This window comes from Bos indicus x Bos taurus, chromosome 18 (genome assembly GCF_003369695.1).
Source record: "Bos indicus x Bos taurus breed Angus x Brahman F1 hybrid chromosome 18, Bos_hybrid_MaternalHap_v2.0, whole genome shotgun sequence".
NCBI lineage: Eukaryota > Metazoa > Chordata > Mammalia > Artiodactyla > Bovidae > Bos > Bos indicus x Bos taurus.
Window position 1 is genome coordinate 3,592,984 of NC_040093.1, and position 16,747 is coordinate 3,609,730.

Here is a 16,747-nt window from a genome sequence, read left to right on the forward strand (position 1 = left end):
GGTGCAAGGCCACAGGGAGGAGCCGGAGCCAGCGGGGAGCCCGCCCCTGACATGCCCTACCTGCCTGGCGGGAGCGGCCCCTCTCACCCGACAGCCTCCCCTGCTCCTCAGCCACTCCTCCCAGACACTCTCAAAGGGGCCCTCCTTATCTCCCCTCTGCAGCTACTTCCCAAATATTTCCGGTCGCACGTTCCTCCTGTTTATGGCAGCATTCCCACTGTCTCAAAAATGCTCCTGCCTCCAACACCCCAAGGTGTCCTAAAGATCCCCTCCGGCCTCCTTGGGGGCTCAGATGGTAAAGAATCAGCCTGCAATGTGGGAAACCCGGGTTCAGTCCCTGGGTCGGGAAGATCCCTGGAGGAGGGAATGACAACCACTCCAGTATTCTTGCCTGGAGAATCCCCATGGACGGAGGAGCCTGGTGGGCTATGGGCCACGGGGTCACAGAGTCTGAAACAAGTTAGCCTCGCCCCGCCCGCCAGCCTCAGGCTGTGCTTGCAACTTTCTCCTCCTACCTGTGCCTCAGGCCCCTCCTACTCACTCCAAGCAGAGCCTTCTTCCTAAACTCTCTTCTTTCTGGGAGCCCCCACCTCCATGACAACCCCATCCACTCCGGTGCCCCAGCAGGCCCTTGGGAATCACCCTTACCCTCTCCCATCTCTGTCCCCTGGCCAGCTGGTCACCCAAGTCTTGTCTGTCTTGCTCATCTCTTTCTGGTTTGGTGTCTCTACTGCCCAGCCTTGTCCCTTCTCCAGCTCCGCAGTCCCAGCTGTTTATAAAATGGTTCTGTGACCACTGGCCGACACACACCCCCAGCTCCAGCCTGGCAGAGTCGCCCCTCATTTTCTGGGACCACCTCCTGCTTCACTGAAGCACTCCTCCTCTCGGCCAACCCAGCTCCGACTCACCCCTCCTAGATCAGACTAGACATTTCATTCATTCAAGGGTTCTTAGACAGTGAGGAAGGCCAGTACCACCCCCTAGCCCCACTGATCCTCAGACAAAGTGTGAGCCCCCAAATACAAGTGCTGACCCCAGCCCTGACCGTGTACCTCTCCTGCTCACAAGCTTTCTGGGGCTCCCTTTTGCCTCAGGCAGAAGCCCAAGCCTGTAACCCCTCACTTTTTCGCTGGAGAGCCTGACCTCTGGGCCTGCCAGCAGCCTTATCGCCTCCCCTGGGCAGCTTACCTCCCCCTCCCCCTCTCCCCCCACAGCCATGTACATAAAGAGGCAGTCCCCCAACCCTGCACCAGCCTCCCAACGCAGGCTAGTTCTGCAAGACCAGCTCAAAGGCGGGTCTCAGACCCCTCCGTGGCCATCCAGCCCTTACCACGCTCAGCTGACCATCTTACGGTCCTATCTCCCCCTTCCCCACAGTCAAGGGATGTTTGGGGCCCTAGGACGAGGACCCTGTAGCCAAATGGATCCTGAGCACAGGCAGGGTTTGAGAGGGGCCGCCACTGCAGAGGACCTGTGCTGGTTCTGCAGCTGCAGTTGCAGAAGGCTGAGTTCAGGAGCCAGCCCTTCCTGCCTGTTTCATGGGATTCAATCCGCTGCTCTGGGAAACTGGATCACCACCTCCAATTTGCTGGGAAAGTGGATCCAAGTCTCCAAAGGGATCCACCAAGGGCAGCCCACCCAGGGCCTCGCTGGTTCCCCCTGGCCTCTTCCGGATGCCAATGACCTCTTGGGCGCCCCTTCCCACCCGCCCCCACAGAGGGCAGCCGTCCCCAGGGTTGACCCCACTCTCCCTGAAGGCACTCTGCTAATCAGTAGCAATCACTGTTCTGATAAAAGCAAGGCCATTCCACAGATATGGAAACTGAGGATCAGAGACTGGTTTGGCTTGCCCAGAGGTGTGGCGATCTGGTGGGTTCTGGGGTGACTCAGAAACGGGTTGGAGTCGAGGCTCTACCCAGAGGCACACTGGTAAATGTGTGACAACCAGCTCTGATTTGTAATACACATCAGTTTCTGGGGGAGAAACCACAGCCGCCTCCACTGTCTCAAGCTGCTAGTGTGGCTTCCCAGGAGGCGCTAGTGGTAAAGACCTGGCCTGCAAATACAGGAGACCTAAGAGAGGCAGGTTCAACCCCTGGGACGGGAAGGTCCCCTGGAGGAGGGCATGCCAACCCACTCCAGTATTCTTGCCTGGAGAATCCCATGCACAGAGGAGCCTGGGGCTACAGTCCACGGGGATCGCAAAGAGTCAGACATGGCGGAGCACTAGGGCACAGTCACAATATTGACTGCTCACCTGTTCTGTGCCAGGCACCCACCTAAGCACCTCACGTGCTCCTTCATTCCTCACATTCCTTACCATCATCCTCATTTGATAGATGAGGAACCCGAAGCACCAGGAAGTCAGGAAAGAAGAGGAGTCCGCCACCCCACCCTCCCCACCCCACCCCCACCCCCGGTTAGTACATTGAGGTGGTGGGATTCCAACCCAGGCAGCATGCCTCCAGACCCGGGACTCACTGACAATCCTCTGTAATGCTGCACCGAGACCGAGGCTGAGGAAGGAAGGGGCGCCCAGGACAGCGGAGGGCAGACCCACCCCATCGGAGAGCCACCCCGACTCCAGCGAAGGATACTGGCCACCTCGAGGATGAAGCAGGCGCTGCAGAGCACCAGGCGCAGTGGCCCGATCCAGGGAGCCCCAGGCTGGGGCAGGTTCTTCATCCGCCAGGAGAGGAAGAGCTGCAGCCAGAAGTATACGATTCCCACGAAGAAGGCCAGGAAGGCGCCTGTCAGGTGCGTGGCCCGCTGATTCTTCTCCTGGGAGGAGGAGGGCACAGAGTTGAGGGGCGGACGTGCAGAGAGCCAGGGACTGGGCCCCCCTCCACGGGCTGTGCTGGAAGACTGCCCGCCATACCCGGCGATAGGCATGTTGATTCGGTGCACTGGCTGTTTATTGTCCGCTCCACCCACGAGGGCCCCCGTTTAAAGCTGCTGTTTCCTGCTGGCGCCTCTATCCCTAAAACAGTGCCTGGCACACGGTGCGTCCTAAGTGGCTTCAGTCCTGTCTAACTCTTTGCGACCCTATGAACTGTAACTCACCAGGCTCCTCTGTCCATGGGATTCTTCAGGCAAGAATACCAGAGTGGATTGCCATGCCTTCCTCCAGGGGATCTTCCCAACCCAGGGATCTAAGTCCCCATCTCTTGTGTCTCCTGCCTTGGCAAGTGAGTTCTTTACCACTAGCACCACCTGGGAGGCATAGTAGAGCCTTGCAAATATTAGGAGAATAAATACTTCATTCTCAGCCTTGGTGGGAGAGAGCAGATTATTGCCACTAAGTGGGTAAAAATTGGTTCCTGGAAGCTGAAAAAAAAAGTCTTAAATATTGCAATGGTTTGTGCCTTACTGATATCGTTTGTATTATATTAAAAATTTTAATATGAAATATTTCATGGGTGAAGGGATGATTAGGAGAAAATGTCTAAAAGAGGCTTCTGGAGAATTCCCTGGTGGTTCATTGGTTAGGACTCAGCACTTCCTGGGCTGTCCTGGTGGCTTAGAAGGTAAAGAATCTGCCTGCAATGCAGGAAACCTGGGTTTGATCCCTGGAGAAGGGAACGGCTACCCATTTCAGTATTCTTGCCTGGAGAACCCCATGGACAGAGGAGCCTGGCGGGCTACAGCCCAAGGGGTCGCACAGAGTCTGACAGGACTGAGGGACTAACACATTCAGTTCTTTCAGTGCTTCGACCTCAGGGGGCACAGGTTCAGTCCCTGGTGGGGAACAAGATCCTGCATGCCAAGTGGAGTAGCCAGAAAAGAAAAAAAGGAAGGCTTCTGAGTGGAGGGCAATAATGATTACAGAAAAAGAAAGGTTAAGGAACACGGGAATACATCAGTGAGTGAATGATTTGCTAGGCAAATATGATGTGGAATTTTTACTAAGTTGTAGGCAGCCTCTTGTCTAAACACCATGGCTTCCCTGGCCCCTTGGTAAGAGAAGTTTGGTGTCAGAGGTAACCACAATAGAAAAATAAAATGATAAGATAAATAAGAAAGATTTCTCCCATCACTCATCCATCTGCTTATTCTACCAATACCTACTGAGCTTCGTGGTTAAGAATGTGGGCTCTGTCAAAGAATCTGGGTTCATCTCTGACCACCAAGAACCTGGTAATAAAGAAATATCTCAGGCATTTGACCAAAATGAGGGTGTTCTTGTGGAGATGGAGTAAAAGAACCCAGCACAAGGCAAAGCTAGTGCCTCCTACAGGGTGAGCACCCATTCACAGGGCGGTCCAGCGGTCAGGACTCCGCGCTGTCACCCCCAAGGTTCTGGGTTGCATTGGTCTGGGAACTAGTATCCTCCGCTAAGCCGAGCGGAGCGACCAAAAAAAAAAAAGAGAGAGAATTGAGAAATTTCATCATTAAACGGAGGGGTACGGCAGTGAATGACCCCAGACTCCCAGGGGTCCACGGAATGACTACAAAGAGCCTCCTACGCGATCTCTACTCAGAGAGTGGACCTCATCACTGCCTCCACGACCTGAGAGCCACAGAGAAATATAAGCCCCAGGAGGCCGTGTGGGGAGCAGCCCTCCTCGATGAGGACTCTGCGCCCCGGGGGGTGCTGGGAGTTGTAGTCCCACACTCCGGCGGGCTGGCCTACTCCGTCTCACCTGAAAATTGCCCACTATGGAGGTGCCCAAGGCACAGAGGAGCCCCGTCCACAGGATAACCTGGTTATGCCACTTTCGGACTCCCCAGTCCCGAAGCTGGTAGTAACGGAGAATGCAGATCCAGGCGGCTGGGAGGAGAGGAAGTGGGTGAGAGACCGGAGCCCCAGACTTGGGGGTAGGGCGTGGGTCCAGGGGTGGGAGCCCAACTCCAGGATTTGAGGGGAGGGCGGAGGAGGCAAGGACCCCGACGGTCCTGGCTGGGCGGGGCTAGCACCGCAGGAAAGGTTTACCCGAAGCGGCTCCGATGTTGAGCACCTGGCTGAAGATGCAGCTCTGGGGGGGCACGTTTCCACACACACTGAGGGGAGATAAAGGCTCACCTCTTTGCTCCCTCCCGACCCCGGCCTCCCCGCTGGCGCCGTGACTACCTGATATACGGGAAGCCGTCGGTGAGGTTCACGGCCTTGTTAACCACAGCCAGCGAGAACCTGGGGGCGGGGCACAAGGTGAGCCGAGGGCTTGCCACGACCCTCTTCTTTCTGTTTCCAGCACATACCCGGACTCCTCGCTCCCTCTCTCGCAGGCCCAAGAGACTAGCCCCCAGCCCCTCCTCCAGACCCGGGGTCCAGGCCCCCAGCCCCTCCTCCAGACCCGGGGGTCCAGACCCCCAGCCCCTCCTCCAGATGCTCCTCCAGACTCCCAGCCCCTCCTCCAGACCCGGGGTCCAGATCCCACTCTTCCTCCCTCAGACACGGGGGTCCAGACCCCTAGTCCCTCCTCCAGACCCGGGGGTCCAGGCCCCCAACCCCTCCTCCTCAGACCCGGGGGTCCAGCCCCCCGGCCCCTCCTCCCTCAGACCTGGGGGTCCAGCCCCAGCCCCTCCTCCAGATGTTCCTCCAGGCCCCCAGCCCCTCCTCCAGACCCAGGGTTCCAGACCCGCAGCCCCTCCTCCAGACCCGGGGGTCCAGCCCCCAGCCCCTCTTCCAGACCCGGGAGTCCAGGCCCCCAGCCCCTCTTCCAGATGCTCCTCCAGACCCCCAGCCCCTCCTCCAGACCCGAGGTCCAGATCCCACTCTTCCGCCCTCAGACCCGGGGGTCCAGACTCCCAGTCCCTTCTCCAGACCCCAGGGTCCAGCCCCCTGGCCCCTCCTCCCTCAGACCCAGGGGTCCAGACCCGCAGCCCCTTCCCGCTCAGACCTGGGGGTCTAGTCCCTCAGCCCTTCCTGGCTCAGACGCAGGCATGTCTCCTGCCTCTAACACTCACACAGTCTGTTCCCTGGTGGCACAGTGGATGGGCATCTGCTTGCCCATGCAGGGGACGCAGGTTCCACCTCTGGTCCCAACAGATCCCACCTGCTGCCGGGGACAAAACCCGCGGGTGCGCCACAACTCCTGAGCCTGCTGCAACTACTGAAGCCCAAGCACCTAGAGCCGACATTCTGCAGCCAGAGCAGCCACCACAAGGAAGAGTCCCCCGCTCACCGGCTCACCGCAGCTAGAGAAAGCCCGCAGACAGCAGCCAGGACCCAGCACAGCCTAACACGAGTCAATAAACGGAAGAACACAGACACACACTCACACGGTCCAGATGCCAGCAATAGCCCAGAAGGCCAGGCACATGGGCAGCAGAGACAAGTATCCCCACATGCCGGGGTCTGCAGGGGAGGAGAGGGGAAGGGACAGGTCAACACTGCCTCTTCGTCTCTGTCTCGGGTGAGAAGCCAGCCCTAAGCGTTTAGGTGTCTCATATTCTGGGACTGTCTTTGAGGCCCTCTTTGGCTCCCAGGCATGAATAGTGTGTAAGTGTTCAGGATGATAACACCAGCTCTGTGCTTGGGGCACTTTCGCTTTTTTTTTTTGTACAGCCCTTTATCCTGATGTCCCAGTATCTCTTAGCTGTCCTGCCCCCACCCAGCTCTCGAGTCTCTCCAGCCCCTCCCCCACTGCCAACCTCTGCCCCCACTCCCCGGCCCCTGCAGCCCTCTGCCAGGCGCTCACCGGTCCAGGCTCTCCCGGGCTCTCTCGGTCCTGGGGCCGCGTGAGAGTTTGGGGAACAAGGCTGAGCTGTGGGGGCGGGACTGTCCGCGCCCCGGCAGAGCCAAAGTCCACGATCGAACACCAGCGGGACACTGTTAGGTCAAGAGGGTGGCCCCCGCTGTCCCGGGACTTCACCCTCAAACTAACTGCACTTTCAGTCTCGGAACGGAGCGGGCCGTGGCTTAGCTCCCAGGGCCCTCCACCTCCCTTCCTTCAGCTTTCTAGCTTCAGCATTCAGACTCCCAGACAGGGAGTCCTCCCCAAGACCCAGAAATCCGAGCCTCCAGCTCTGTGCACCCTTCCTCCCTGGGGGACCCGGAACCCCGGGCCTCCGGCCTCTTCAAGAGCACCTGCCATTGTTTCTAGCCCCCTGCTGTCTAGCCTCCCTGTTGGTACCTCCTTAGGGAGTGAGAACCCAGACCTACGGGTGCCCACTCTGCCGGGTGCCGTTTCTGTCTGGACGCGGCGGGGCCAGGCCGGGACCCTGGTGCCCGGATCCTGCCCACACTGGCCTCCCAGTTCCCCACAGCCAGGGAGCACGTGGGTGGGGAGGGTGATCCTGCTGAGAACATCCCCGTCAGGAGAACCTCCCTCCCAGAAACCCACTGCTTCCTCTGGCCGTTTTCTTTTCTCTCCCACAGAACAGCTCTTGGCTTCCTGGCTTCCTCCCTTCTCACTACTCAGGTGCCTGGGCCCTGGCACCCTCCTGCGTCCCCAGAACCCGGGAGTCCAGGCCCCTGGCCCGTCTGCCCTCAGACCCAGGGAGTGTATCCTCCCTGAGACGCAGAAGTACCAGCCACCCGCTCCCTCAGCTCCCCACCTCTTTTGATTTTTTAATAATTGAAATAAACTTCACATAAGATTAACCATTTCACTTTATTTTATTGTGCTTTAACTTGCATTTTATTTGACTTTTATTGCATTATGGTTTGTGGCACGTTGTGGCTTGTGGGATCTTGGTTCCCCGACCAGGGTTGGAACCTGGGGCCCCCAGCAGTGAGAGCACCCGGTCCTAACCACTGGAGGGCCAGAGAATTCCCTAACTGTTTTAAATTTTACAGTTCAGGGACATTTAGCTCATTCACAGTGTTTCAAAACCAGCACCGCTACCTCGTTCCGGAACTTTTTCACTACCCCAGGAGGAAGTCCCTTACCAGTTAAGCTGACACTCCCAGTTCCCGCCTCCCCACCCCTCAACCCTCTGCTGCTGCGGCTAAGTCGCTGCAGTCGTGTCCGACTCTGTGCGAACCCTCTGGCCACACCCAAACTGCTTCCCGTCTGTATAGATTTGGCACTTCTGGACATTTCATATAAATAGTATGTGCCTTCTCGTGTCTGGCTTCTGTCACTGAGCGTGATGTTTTTGAGGTTCATCCATGTTCCCAGGTGGGTAAAGAAGCCTGCCTGCCAGTGCAGGAGACGTCAGAAACGTGGGTTCGATCCCTGCGTGGGGAAGACCCCTGGAGGAGGGCATGGCTACCCACTCCAGTGTTCTTGCCTGGAGAATCCCGTGGACAGAGGAGCCTTGCGGGCTACAGTCCCTGGGGTCACACAGAGTCAGACGCGACTGAAGTGATTTAGCATGATAGCATGTTGTAGCACAGGTCAGTGCTTCATGCCTTTTCGTGGCTAAATACTATTTCATCAACGCCCTCCATCACGGGGACTTCTGAAGCCCGCTTCTCTCGTCCTTTGCACTTCAGGATTTCCAAGTGCCCCAACAGCTAGGGTTTTCAGCTCTCGGATTCCTTGAGAGCAAAGATGAGAGAGCAGAGAAACAGACAGGGATCAAGAGTAGTTCTTGAAGGCGGAGGCCCAGTGACCAGTGAAGAATGAGATCTTTCGGGACTTCCCTGGTGGTCCAGTGATTAGGACTCTGCGCGTCCACTGCTGGGGGCATGGGTTAGATCCCTGGTCAGTGGTCAGGGAACTAAGATCCCACAGGCTGCAGTGTGCAATCAGAAAAAAAAAAAGCCAAACATGAGATGTTATAGTAGTGCAGAGCAGGGCAGGGTGGGCCTAGAAGGGGAAGTGGCTAACTAGCAATGGTAGCCAGTGCCTGTCTGGCTGTGGGGAAGTTTAGGACAATCTCACAAGCCATGCTTAGAGGACGCAGGCGAGCTGCAGGAAGGCTTTCTCCGCAGGGCCCAGGTGGTTCCTGAAACCTGGCCCCTGAGGTTTGAGTGCTTTTGTCTTTCGACCAAAATAGAAATGGCCAACCTGCAAGTTTCCGTTTTATCTGGGGTCATGCTGAGTCCTGTGGCCCACAAGACAGCCTCTCAGGGAGTTCTCAGGATCTGATTCCAGCGTATTAGTGATTTTGCAAAAGGGATTTGGGCGACCAAGCAGACATCTCCTTAGAAGGTTGCTGGTAGCCACAAGGCCCGGATACCTTAGTTAATGACTTCAGTGCTTTTCAAAGCAGGAGAAGGTGCAAGAATTTGGGCTGGTAACATTTTTTTCCTGAAAATATCTGAAGGCCTGTTCTTCCAGTTTTCCCAGAGTGCAGAGTGCCTCATTCAAGGGTGTTAAAGGTTAGTGACTCCAGTTAAAGGTGGGTTAAAGGTTAGTGACTCCAGTTAAAGGTGGGTTAAAGGTTAGTAACTCCAGTGGCTAACACCTCCACGCTTTTAGTCAGGTGGAAAGCGACATTCCTTAGTGGGCAGTCTGCTGGGTTACAGAGTGTGGGACCCACTAAGAGAAATGAGCCTGGACCCTAAGTTCTCAGTCGTCATAAAGGGCTTGGATGTTATCCTGAGAGTATTGGGGAGCCATGGAAGGTTCTTGAGCAACAGGGAGTACAGAGAGGAGCTGACACCAGTGGTGTGTAGACATGAAAGAGATGTAATACATGTTAACTAATCTTATGTGTCAGGCTCTCCCCTGTGTGCTCCACGGAGGTTAACTCACTAATTCTCACGACAGCCTGACTTGTCACTGCTAGAGTTATACACCAGATCCCCTAATCCTCATGAAAGTAGAATTCCTGGTTTTCCTGGTTTCTTGACTCACTTCTACATCACACACACACACACACACACACAGCCCAGTGACCTTGCGGAAGAAGCTTCTGGAATAATTCCACACTTCACACCTCTAAGCCATACCCCAGAAGATCCAGAACTTTCAACCCCGCAAGCAGCTCAGAGAGATTGGTTTCGAATCCCACCTCTGCCAGTTAAGAGTTGGGTGCCCGTAGAGAGCCCTGCAATGGTTGTAACAGCAAACCACAAGCATAGTGGCTTAAGGCAACACAGATTTATTAGCTTCTGGTTCCAGAGGTCTTTGTCCCCGTAGGTTGAAATCAAGCGGCGGGCAGGGCTGCGTTCCTTCTGGAGGACCCGTTTCCTCATCTTTTCCAGCTTCCGGTGGTGCCTGCACCCCTTGGCTCGGGGTGCCGACCTCCCTCTGCATGTACTGCAGGTACTCTGCATGTACTGCAGGTACTTCGTCACCACACCCCCTTCTCTGACTCTGACCCTTCTTGCACTTGTGAGGACTCCTTGATTATGTTGGGCTCACCCTAAAAATCCAGAAGAACCTCCTCATCTCAAGACCCTTAATTTAACCTCATCTGCAAAGTCCCTTTCGGCATGGAAGGTACCGTCGACACCCGCCCTGGAGACCAGGATGGACACAGAGCCCAGGGAGGGGGAGGGGGGTGCTGGATACTGCCCGCTGCTCACCCCCAGAGCAGCGACCCCCCCCACACACACCTTCCCCATCTGTGCTCGTGCCTGTCTCATTCCTGCTCCTCTTTCTTTTTTTTTTTTTTTTGTTAATGGATCTTAGGTTACTACCTTCTCTGTATCCCGGCTTATGGTTTTATTTCATTTTTAAATATTTATTCACTTACGTGGCTACACCGGGCTTACCTGCAGCCCGTGGCGTCTTTAGTGGGGCCGTGAGAAGTCTTAGTGGCGGCATGAGGGATCTACTTCTCTGACCAGGGATGGAATCCAGGCCCCCCCACCACCACCCCGGCATTGGGAGTGTGGAGTCTCAGCCTCTGGACCACAAGGGGAGTCCCTCCTGTGTCTTTTTCAAAAGGAAATAAAGATGCGGACCTCCAGGTGACCCTAGGAAAGAACACCCCTCCCCCCACTTCCCATGCTCTGGGCCTTGGTACCCGCGTCCCCACACTGGCACAGAGGCGAGGCTGACTTGTGTCCCCTGCAGGGACTGTGACAGCCTCAGGACATCCCTGTGAGCACCCGGGGGCAGGGGGGAAGATAGCTCTGTGGGCTGCTTTCCATGTGGGCACCAGGCTCCTCCCACTGTCCACGTACAGGCTGGGGACCTGGAATCTTCTGGATCCTTCTGCTACCCCGGTTCAGCTGAAGGGAGGAGGCTGTGGTCTTCCTCTGGGTGAGACAGTACTGCACTTTTCACTTTCAGGAATCTTTCCCTTCCGCTCTGTGGTGGGATCATTTTCTCCAGAAAAGGGGAACCGCCCACGTCGGTGATGGAGGCCTCCAGGCGTTTGTTTTCTCGTCTGTAAAAGCAAGGGTCATGATGGTGCCTCCAGCATGGGGATCAGGAGCGAGTCCATTGGGCTTCCCTGGTGGCTCGGTGGTAAAGAGTCCGCCTACCAGTGCAGGAGACGCGGGTTCCACCCCCGGTCCAGGAAGATCCCACAGGCCGCGGAGCAACAAAGCCGGTGCGCCACGACTGCTGAGCCGGTCCTCTAGAGCCCGGGAGTCACAACTGCTAAAGTCCTCAGGCCTAGAGCCTGTGCTGGAAACAAGGCAGTAACCCCCACACACACCGCAGCTAGACAAGAAGCCCGCCAGCAGTGAAGACCCAGCGCAGCCAAAAATAAAGACATATATAAATTCTAAAATAAATAAATACATATATACACACACACGCACCCCCACACACATATGGGCTTCTCTGGTGGCTCAACAGTAAAGAATCTACCTGCAATGCAGGAGACAAGGGTTTGATCCTTGGGTCGGGAAGATCCCCTGGAGGAGGAAATGGCAATCCACTCCAGTACTCTTGCCTGGAGAATCCCACAGACAGAGGAGCCTGGAGGGCTACAGTCCGTAGGGTTGCAAAGAGTCGGACACAATGACTAAAGCGACTGAGCGCGGCGCGCGCACGCGCACGCGCACACACACATGTATAAACATATATGAAGAGTGAGATCAGGGAGGGACTTGAGCGGTCCCGGCACATAGAGAAAGCAGCGCACGGTCTGGTCTTCAGGTTGACGGCTCCTCCAGGGGGTGTTCAGAACCCCTCCACAGCCTCCTGCACCCCTGAGAGGCTGTGCTGCTCTGTAGGGTGGGGAGCTGTAGCTCAGAGCAGGACACTTGTGGTGTGGCTGGCTCTTCCAGGAAGCAGAGGCTGCTGTGGCATTAGCGATGCAATGGATTTATTAGGATGACACCGGTACTTCTGAACTGTGGTGCTTAGACTCTTGGGAGTCCCTTGGACTGTAAGGAGATCCAACCAGTCCATCCTAAAGGAAATCAACCCTGAATATTCACTGGGAGGACTGATGCTGAAGCTGAACCTCCCATACTTTGGCCACCTGATGTCAAGAGCTGGCTCATTGGAAAACACCCTGATGCTGGGAAAGACTGAAGGCAGGAGGAGAAGAGGGTGACAGAGGATGAGATGGCTGGATGGCATCACCGACTGGATGCACATGAGTTTGAGCAAGCTCCAGGAGTCGGTGAAGGACAGGGAAGTCTGGCGTGCTGCAGTCCATGGGGTCGCAAAGAGTCAGACATGACTGAGCCACTGAACATGTGAAAGATAAAGGCGAGGAAGGACAGGAGGAGGCAGGAAGTCACTGCCACCTGTGAAAGGGAAGGCAGGACGACAGTATAGTCAGGAACAGCCTGAGACCATGCAGCTGCAAGAACCCTCGTCGGCCCGAGCGGAGAGGCAGTGCAGAGATTCACTGTGGACAAATCCATAGGAACAGAAAGTAGGTTAGTGGTTGCCGGATGGATGGGGACTGATTGCTTAATCACTTCCTCTCAGGGTGGTGAAAATGGTTGAAACTTGAGAGACATGATGGCGGCACAAGACTCTGACTGTACTAAATGCTACTTAAAATACTTAAAGGAAATGATTTTGTGTTCTGTGAATTGTTTCTCTTTTCGTTTTCTTTTTGGCCACACGGCATGCATGTGGGATCTGTTTCCCCATCAGGGGCAGAACCAGTGACCCCTGCAGTGGAAGCTGAGTCCCAACCACTGAACCATCAGGGAAGTCTTGTGTTACCTGAATTTTATCTCAATTCAAATTTAAAAAGAAAAAAAGGGAAGAGAGAAAGAGAGAGACCGAGAAAGAAACAGGGAGGAGTGGAGGGAGGGGGCCTCAGCCCTGGTGGTGCTAGTGGTAAAGAACCCGCCTGCCAATGTAGGAGACATAAGCGATGCAGGTTCGATCCCTGGGTTGGGAAGATCCCCTGGAAAAGGAAATGGCAACCCACGCCAGTATTCTTGCCTGGAGAATCCCATGGACATAGGAGCCTGGCAGCAGAGTCGGACAGGACTGAGCAACTAACACTTAACTTTCAGAGGGAGGGGGACAGGGGTGGGGGAAGGGAAGGAGAAGGAAAAATAAAAGAGATCGCTATTAGATGAGCCCCACGTTGGATGGAAGTGGCCAGGCCCTAGCACAGCCCCCACCCTAAGGCTTAGTCATTGGTTGGGGGCTGCCCGGAAAGAAGCTTGATTCAAAAAAAACAAAACAAAACAAACTGGTTTCAGGTACTGCAGCTGGGGGCAGTTGGCCAAATACTCTTCTCACAGTTAAATCAGTTCTTTCTTGAACAGAGATCCACCTTGGCTACCAGGCTTGTCCAATACCACCATGGGGAGCTGGGGTCAGAACCCAGGTCTTTCTGGTTCTAAAATCTGATTCTTCCTCCTACGCTGTTGGAGGAAGACAATGTAAACTGGTACAGCCACTATGGAGAACAGCATGGAGGTTCCTTAAAAAGCTAAAAACAGAGCTACCATATAATCCTGCAATCCCCCTCCTAGGTATATATCCAGAGAAAATTAGAATTTGAAAAGATACATGCATCACAATGTTCTTTGTAGCACTATTTACAATATCCAAGACACGGAGGCAATCAGCGTGTCCACTGATAGACGAAAGGATAAAGAGAGGTATGTTTATGCAGTGGAATATTACTCAGCTATGAAAAAGAAGCAACCGATGCCAAAAAAGAATATATATAATTATATTTTATGTTTATGTTTGTTCACAGTTATATTGAAATATACATATATATATATATATATATAAATAATTGAATCACTTTGCTGTACACCTGAAACTAACACAACATTGTGATTCAACTAGACTTCAATTTAAAAAATAAAACAATAAGGCTTTCCTGGTGGTCCAGTGGTTAAGAATCTGCCTTGCAATGAAGGGGACACCAGTTCAATCCCTGGTCTGGGAAGAACCCACATACTGGGCAAGGGCAAGGGCAGGAGGGGATGGACAGCTAGGCCCATGTGCGGCAACTACTGAGCCTATGCGCTTCAACTACCAAACCCCTGGAGCCTGCGCTTCGCAACAGGAGAAGCCACTGCGATGTGAAGCAACGAAGAGTAGCCCCTGACTGCCACACCTGAGCAGCAAGGAAAACCACAGTCAATAAATAAATAAATAAACCTTTTAAAAATGAAAGAATAAATCTGATTCTTTCCCAACGTGTCATGTTTCCTGCTTGAATACACATCCATACGTCCGTCCATCCAAACTTCCGCCCAATCCACCTTTTCATCTGTGTATATATTCTTGCCTTTATGCATTCATCCAACTAGCCATTTATCCACTCAACCATCCACTTGCCTATCTACACACCCATCATTTCTTTAGATACTCTTCCAGCTCACCAAAGCTCCATCCATTCAACTATCCATTCATCCACCCATAAAGTCCTTCATTCTTTAATCCATTCTATCAATTCCCTCTTCCCATTTATCCTACAATCCACCCATCACTCCAATCACCCACTTTCCCATTGAAACAGTCCACTTAATCAACCATCTGTATTAGCTTCCTGTGACTGCTGTAACAAATCCCACAAACCTGACAGCATAAAAAAACAGAGCCAAGTAAGGGGATGGGTGGGGTGGGTGGGCATTTCCAGCCTGGGCTGTCAGGGAAGGCATCCCTGAAGAAGGGACATTGCAGCAAAGACATGAGCTAGGAAGGGAGTGAACCCTGTGGATATCAGTGGGCAGGGAGAGACCTGTAGAGAGGTTTGGGGTTTTCGGCATCTGGTAAGGAAGCCAATGGGACTATAACAGAGTGAGCAATGGAAAGAATCAGTTCAGTTCAGTTCAGTCGCTCAGTCGTGTCCGACTCTTTGCGACCCCATGGACTGCAGCAAGTCGGGCTTCCCTGTCCATCACGACTTCCCAGAGTTGACTCAAACTCATGTCCATCGAGTCGGTGATGCCATCCAGCCATCTCATCCTCTGTCTTCCCCTTCTCCTCCCACCTTCAATCTTTCCCAGCATCAGGGTCTTTTCCAATGAGTCAGTTCTTCACATCAGGTGGCCAAAGTACTGAAGTTTCAGTTTCAGCATCAGAAAGAAGAATAGTCAGCGATAAGATCAGAGGAAGAAAAGAGGCCATTGTGATGACATTGGATTTTGATCTAGGTGTGCATCCATTGCCTGCAGCTTGGAAGGACGGTAAACACTTATCTCACGTGGTTTCTCTGTGTCCGGAATGGTTTAGCTGGGTGGTTCTGACTTGGGGTTTCCCTTGAGGTGACTGTCAAGCGGTAGATGGGACATCATCCTCTGAAAACTCAGCTCAGACGGGAGGGCTGTTTATGGGGTGGTTATTCACATGACTGTCAGACTATCGGAGGAAGACTCAGTTCCTCTTTGGCTGCCGGCATGAGGCCCCCCTACCTTGTAGATTTCGCCATGAGGTGGCTGCAATGACCTTTTGACGCGGTGCTGAGTTCCTCCAGAGGACCAAGTGATCCCACAGAGGATGGTGTCTCTGATATCCGAGCCATGGACTTGCCATCATTTCTGCAAAATCCTGTTGGTTACACAGCTCAGCCCTGTTCATTGTGGAAGGGCATGGGGGTGCGGAGTGAAGTTCATCTTGGGGGCTGGCTACCAGGGCATGAGTCCATTGCAGAATTTTGAGCCTGACGAGGATGATTTTACAGATAGATATGTATATGCATGTGTGCATATGCACAGGCATGCATATCTATATACAGATACAGGAATGTGTATATAAATTAACATATCATATGTACTGCTTATATTTTAGTCAATTATTATATGCATTTTGCCCCTTGGAAGGAAAGCTATGACAGACCTAGAAAGCATATTGAAAAGTAGAGACATCAGTTCGCTGACAAAGGTCCATATAGTCAAAGCTATGGTTTTTCCAGTAGTCATATAAAGATGTGAGAGTTGGACCCTAAAGAAGGCTAAGCAAAAAAAAAAAAATTGATGCTTTCGAACTGTGGGGCTGAAGAAGACTCTTGAGAGTCCCTTGGACAGCAAGGAGATCATACTAGTCCATCCTAAAGGAAATTAACCATGAATATTCAAATTCAGACTTAGACTGAAGAAAGCAGGGAAAGCCATTAGACATTCAGGTATGACCTAAATCAAATCCCTTACGACTATGCAGTGGAAGTAACAAATAGATTCAAGGGATTAGATCTGATAGACAGAGTGCCTAAAGAACTATGGACGGAGGTTCGTGACATTGTACAGGAGGCACTGATCAAGACCATCCTCAAGAAAAAGAAATGCAAAAAGGCAAAATGGTAGTCTGAGGAGGCCTTACAAATAGCTGAGAAAAGAAAAGACGCAAAAGGCAAAGGAGAAAAGGAAATATACATCCTTTTGATATGCAGAGTTCCAAAGAATAGCAAGAAGAGATAAGAAAGCCTTCTTCAGTGATCAGTGCAAAGACAGAGGAAAACAACAGAATGGAAAAGACTAGAGATCTCTTCAAAAAAATTAGAGATACCAAGGGAACATTTCATGCAAAGATGGGCTCAATAAAGGACAGAAATGGTATGGACCTAACAGAAGCAG

General features: G+C 53.3%; 1 protein-coding gene across 1 annotated transcript in view; it reads right to left on the minus strand.

Annotated features, from left to right (window-relative positions):
* Window positions 1-6,724, minus strand: part of TMEM150B (transmembrane protein 150B) — a 7,372-nt gene extending 648 nt beyond the window's left edge. Inside the window, exons 1-6 of the mRNA XM_027514743.1 lie at window positions 6,642-6,724; window positions 6,223-6,298; window positions 5,072-5,131; window positions 4,934-5,001; window positions 4,644-4,771; window positions 2,598-2,781 (exon numbers count right to left, since the gene is read on the minus strand). Of these exons, the coding sequence (XP_027370544.1) occupies window positions 2,598-2,781; window positions 4,644-4,771; window positions 4,934-5,001; window positions 5,072-5,131; window positions 6,223-6,290 (508 nt within the window). The 5' untranslated portion in view covers window positions 6,291-6,298; window positions 6,642-6,724. The remainder of the gene's footprint in view (window positions 1-2,597; window positions 2,782-4,643; window positions 4,772-4,933; window positions 5,002-5,071; window positions 5,132-6,222; window positions 6,299-6,641) is intronic.
* Window positions 6,725-16,747: the final 10,023 nt, after the last annotated feature.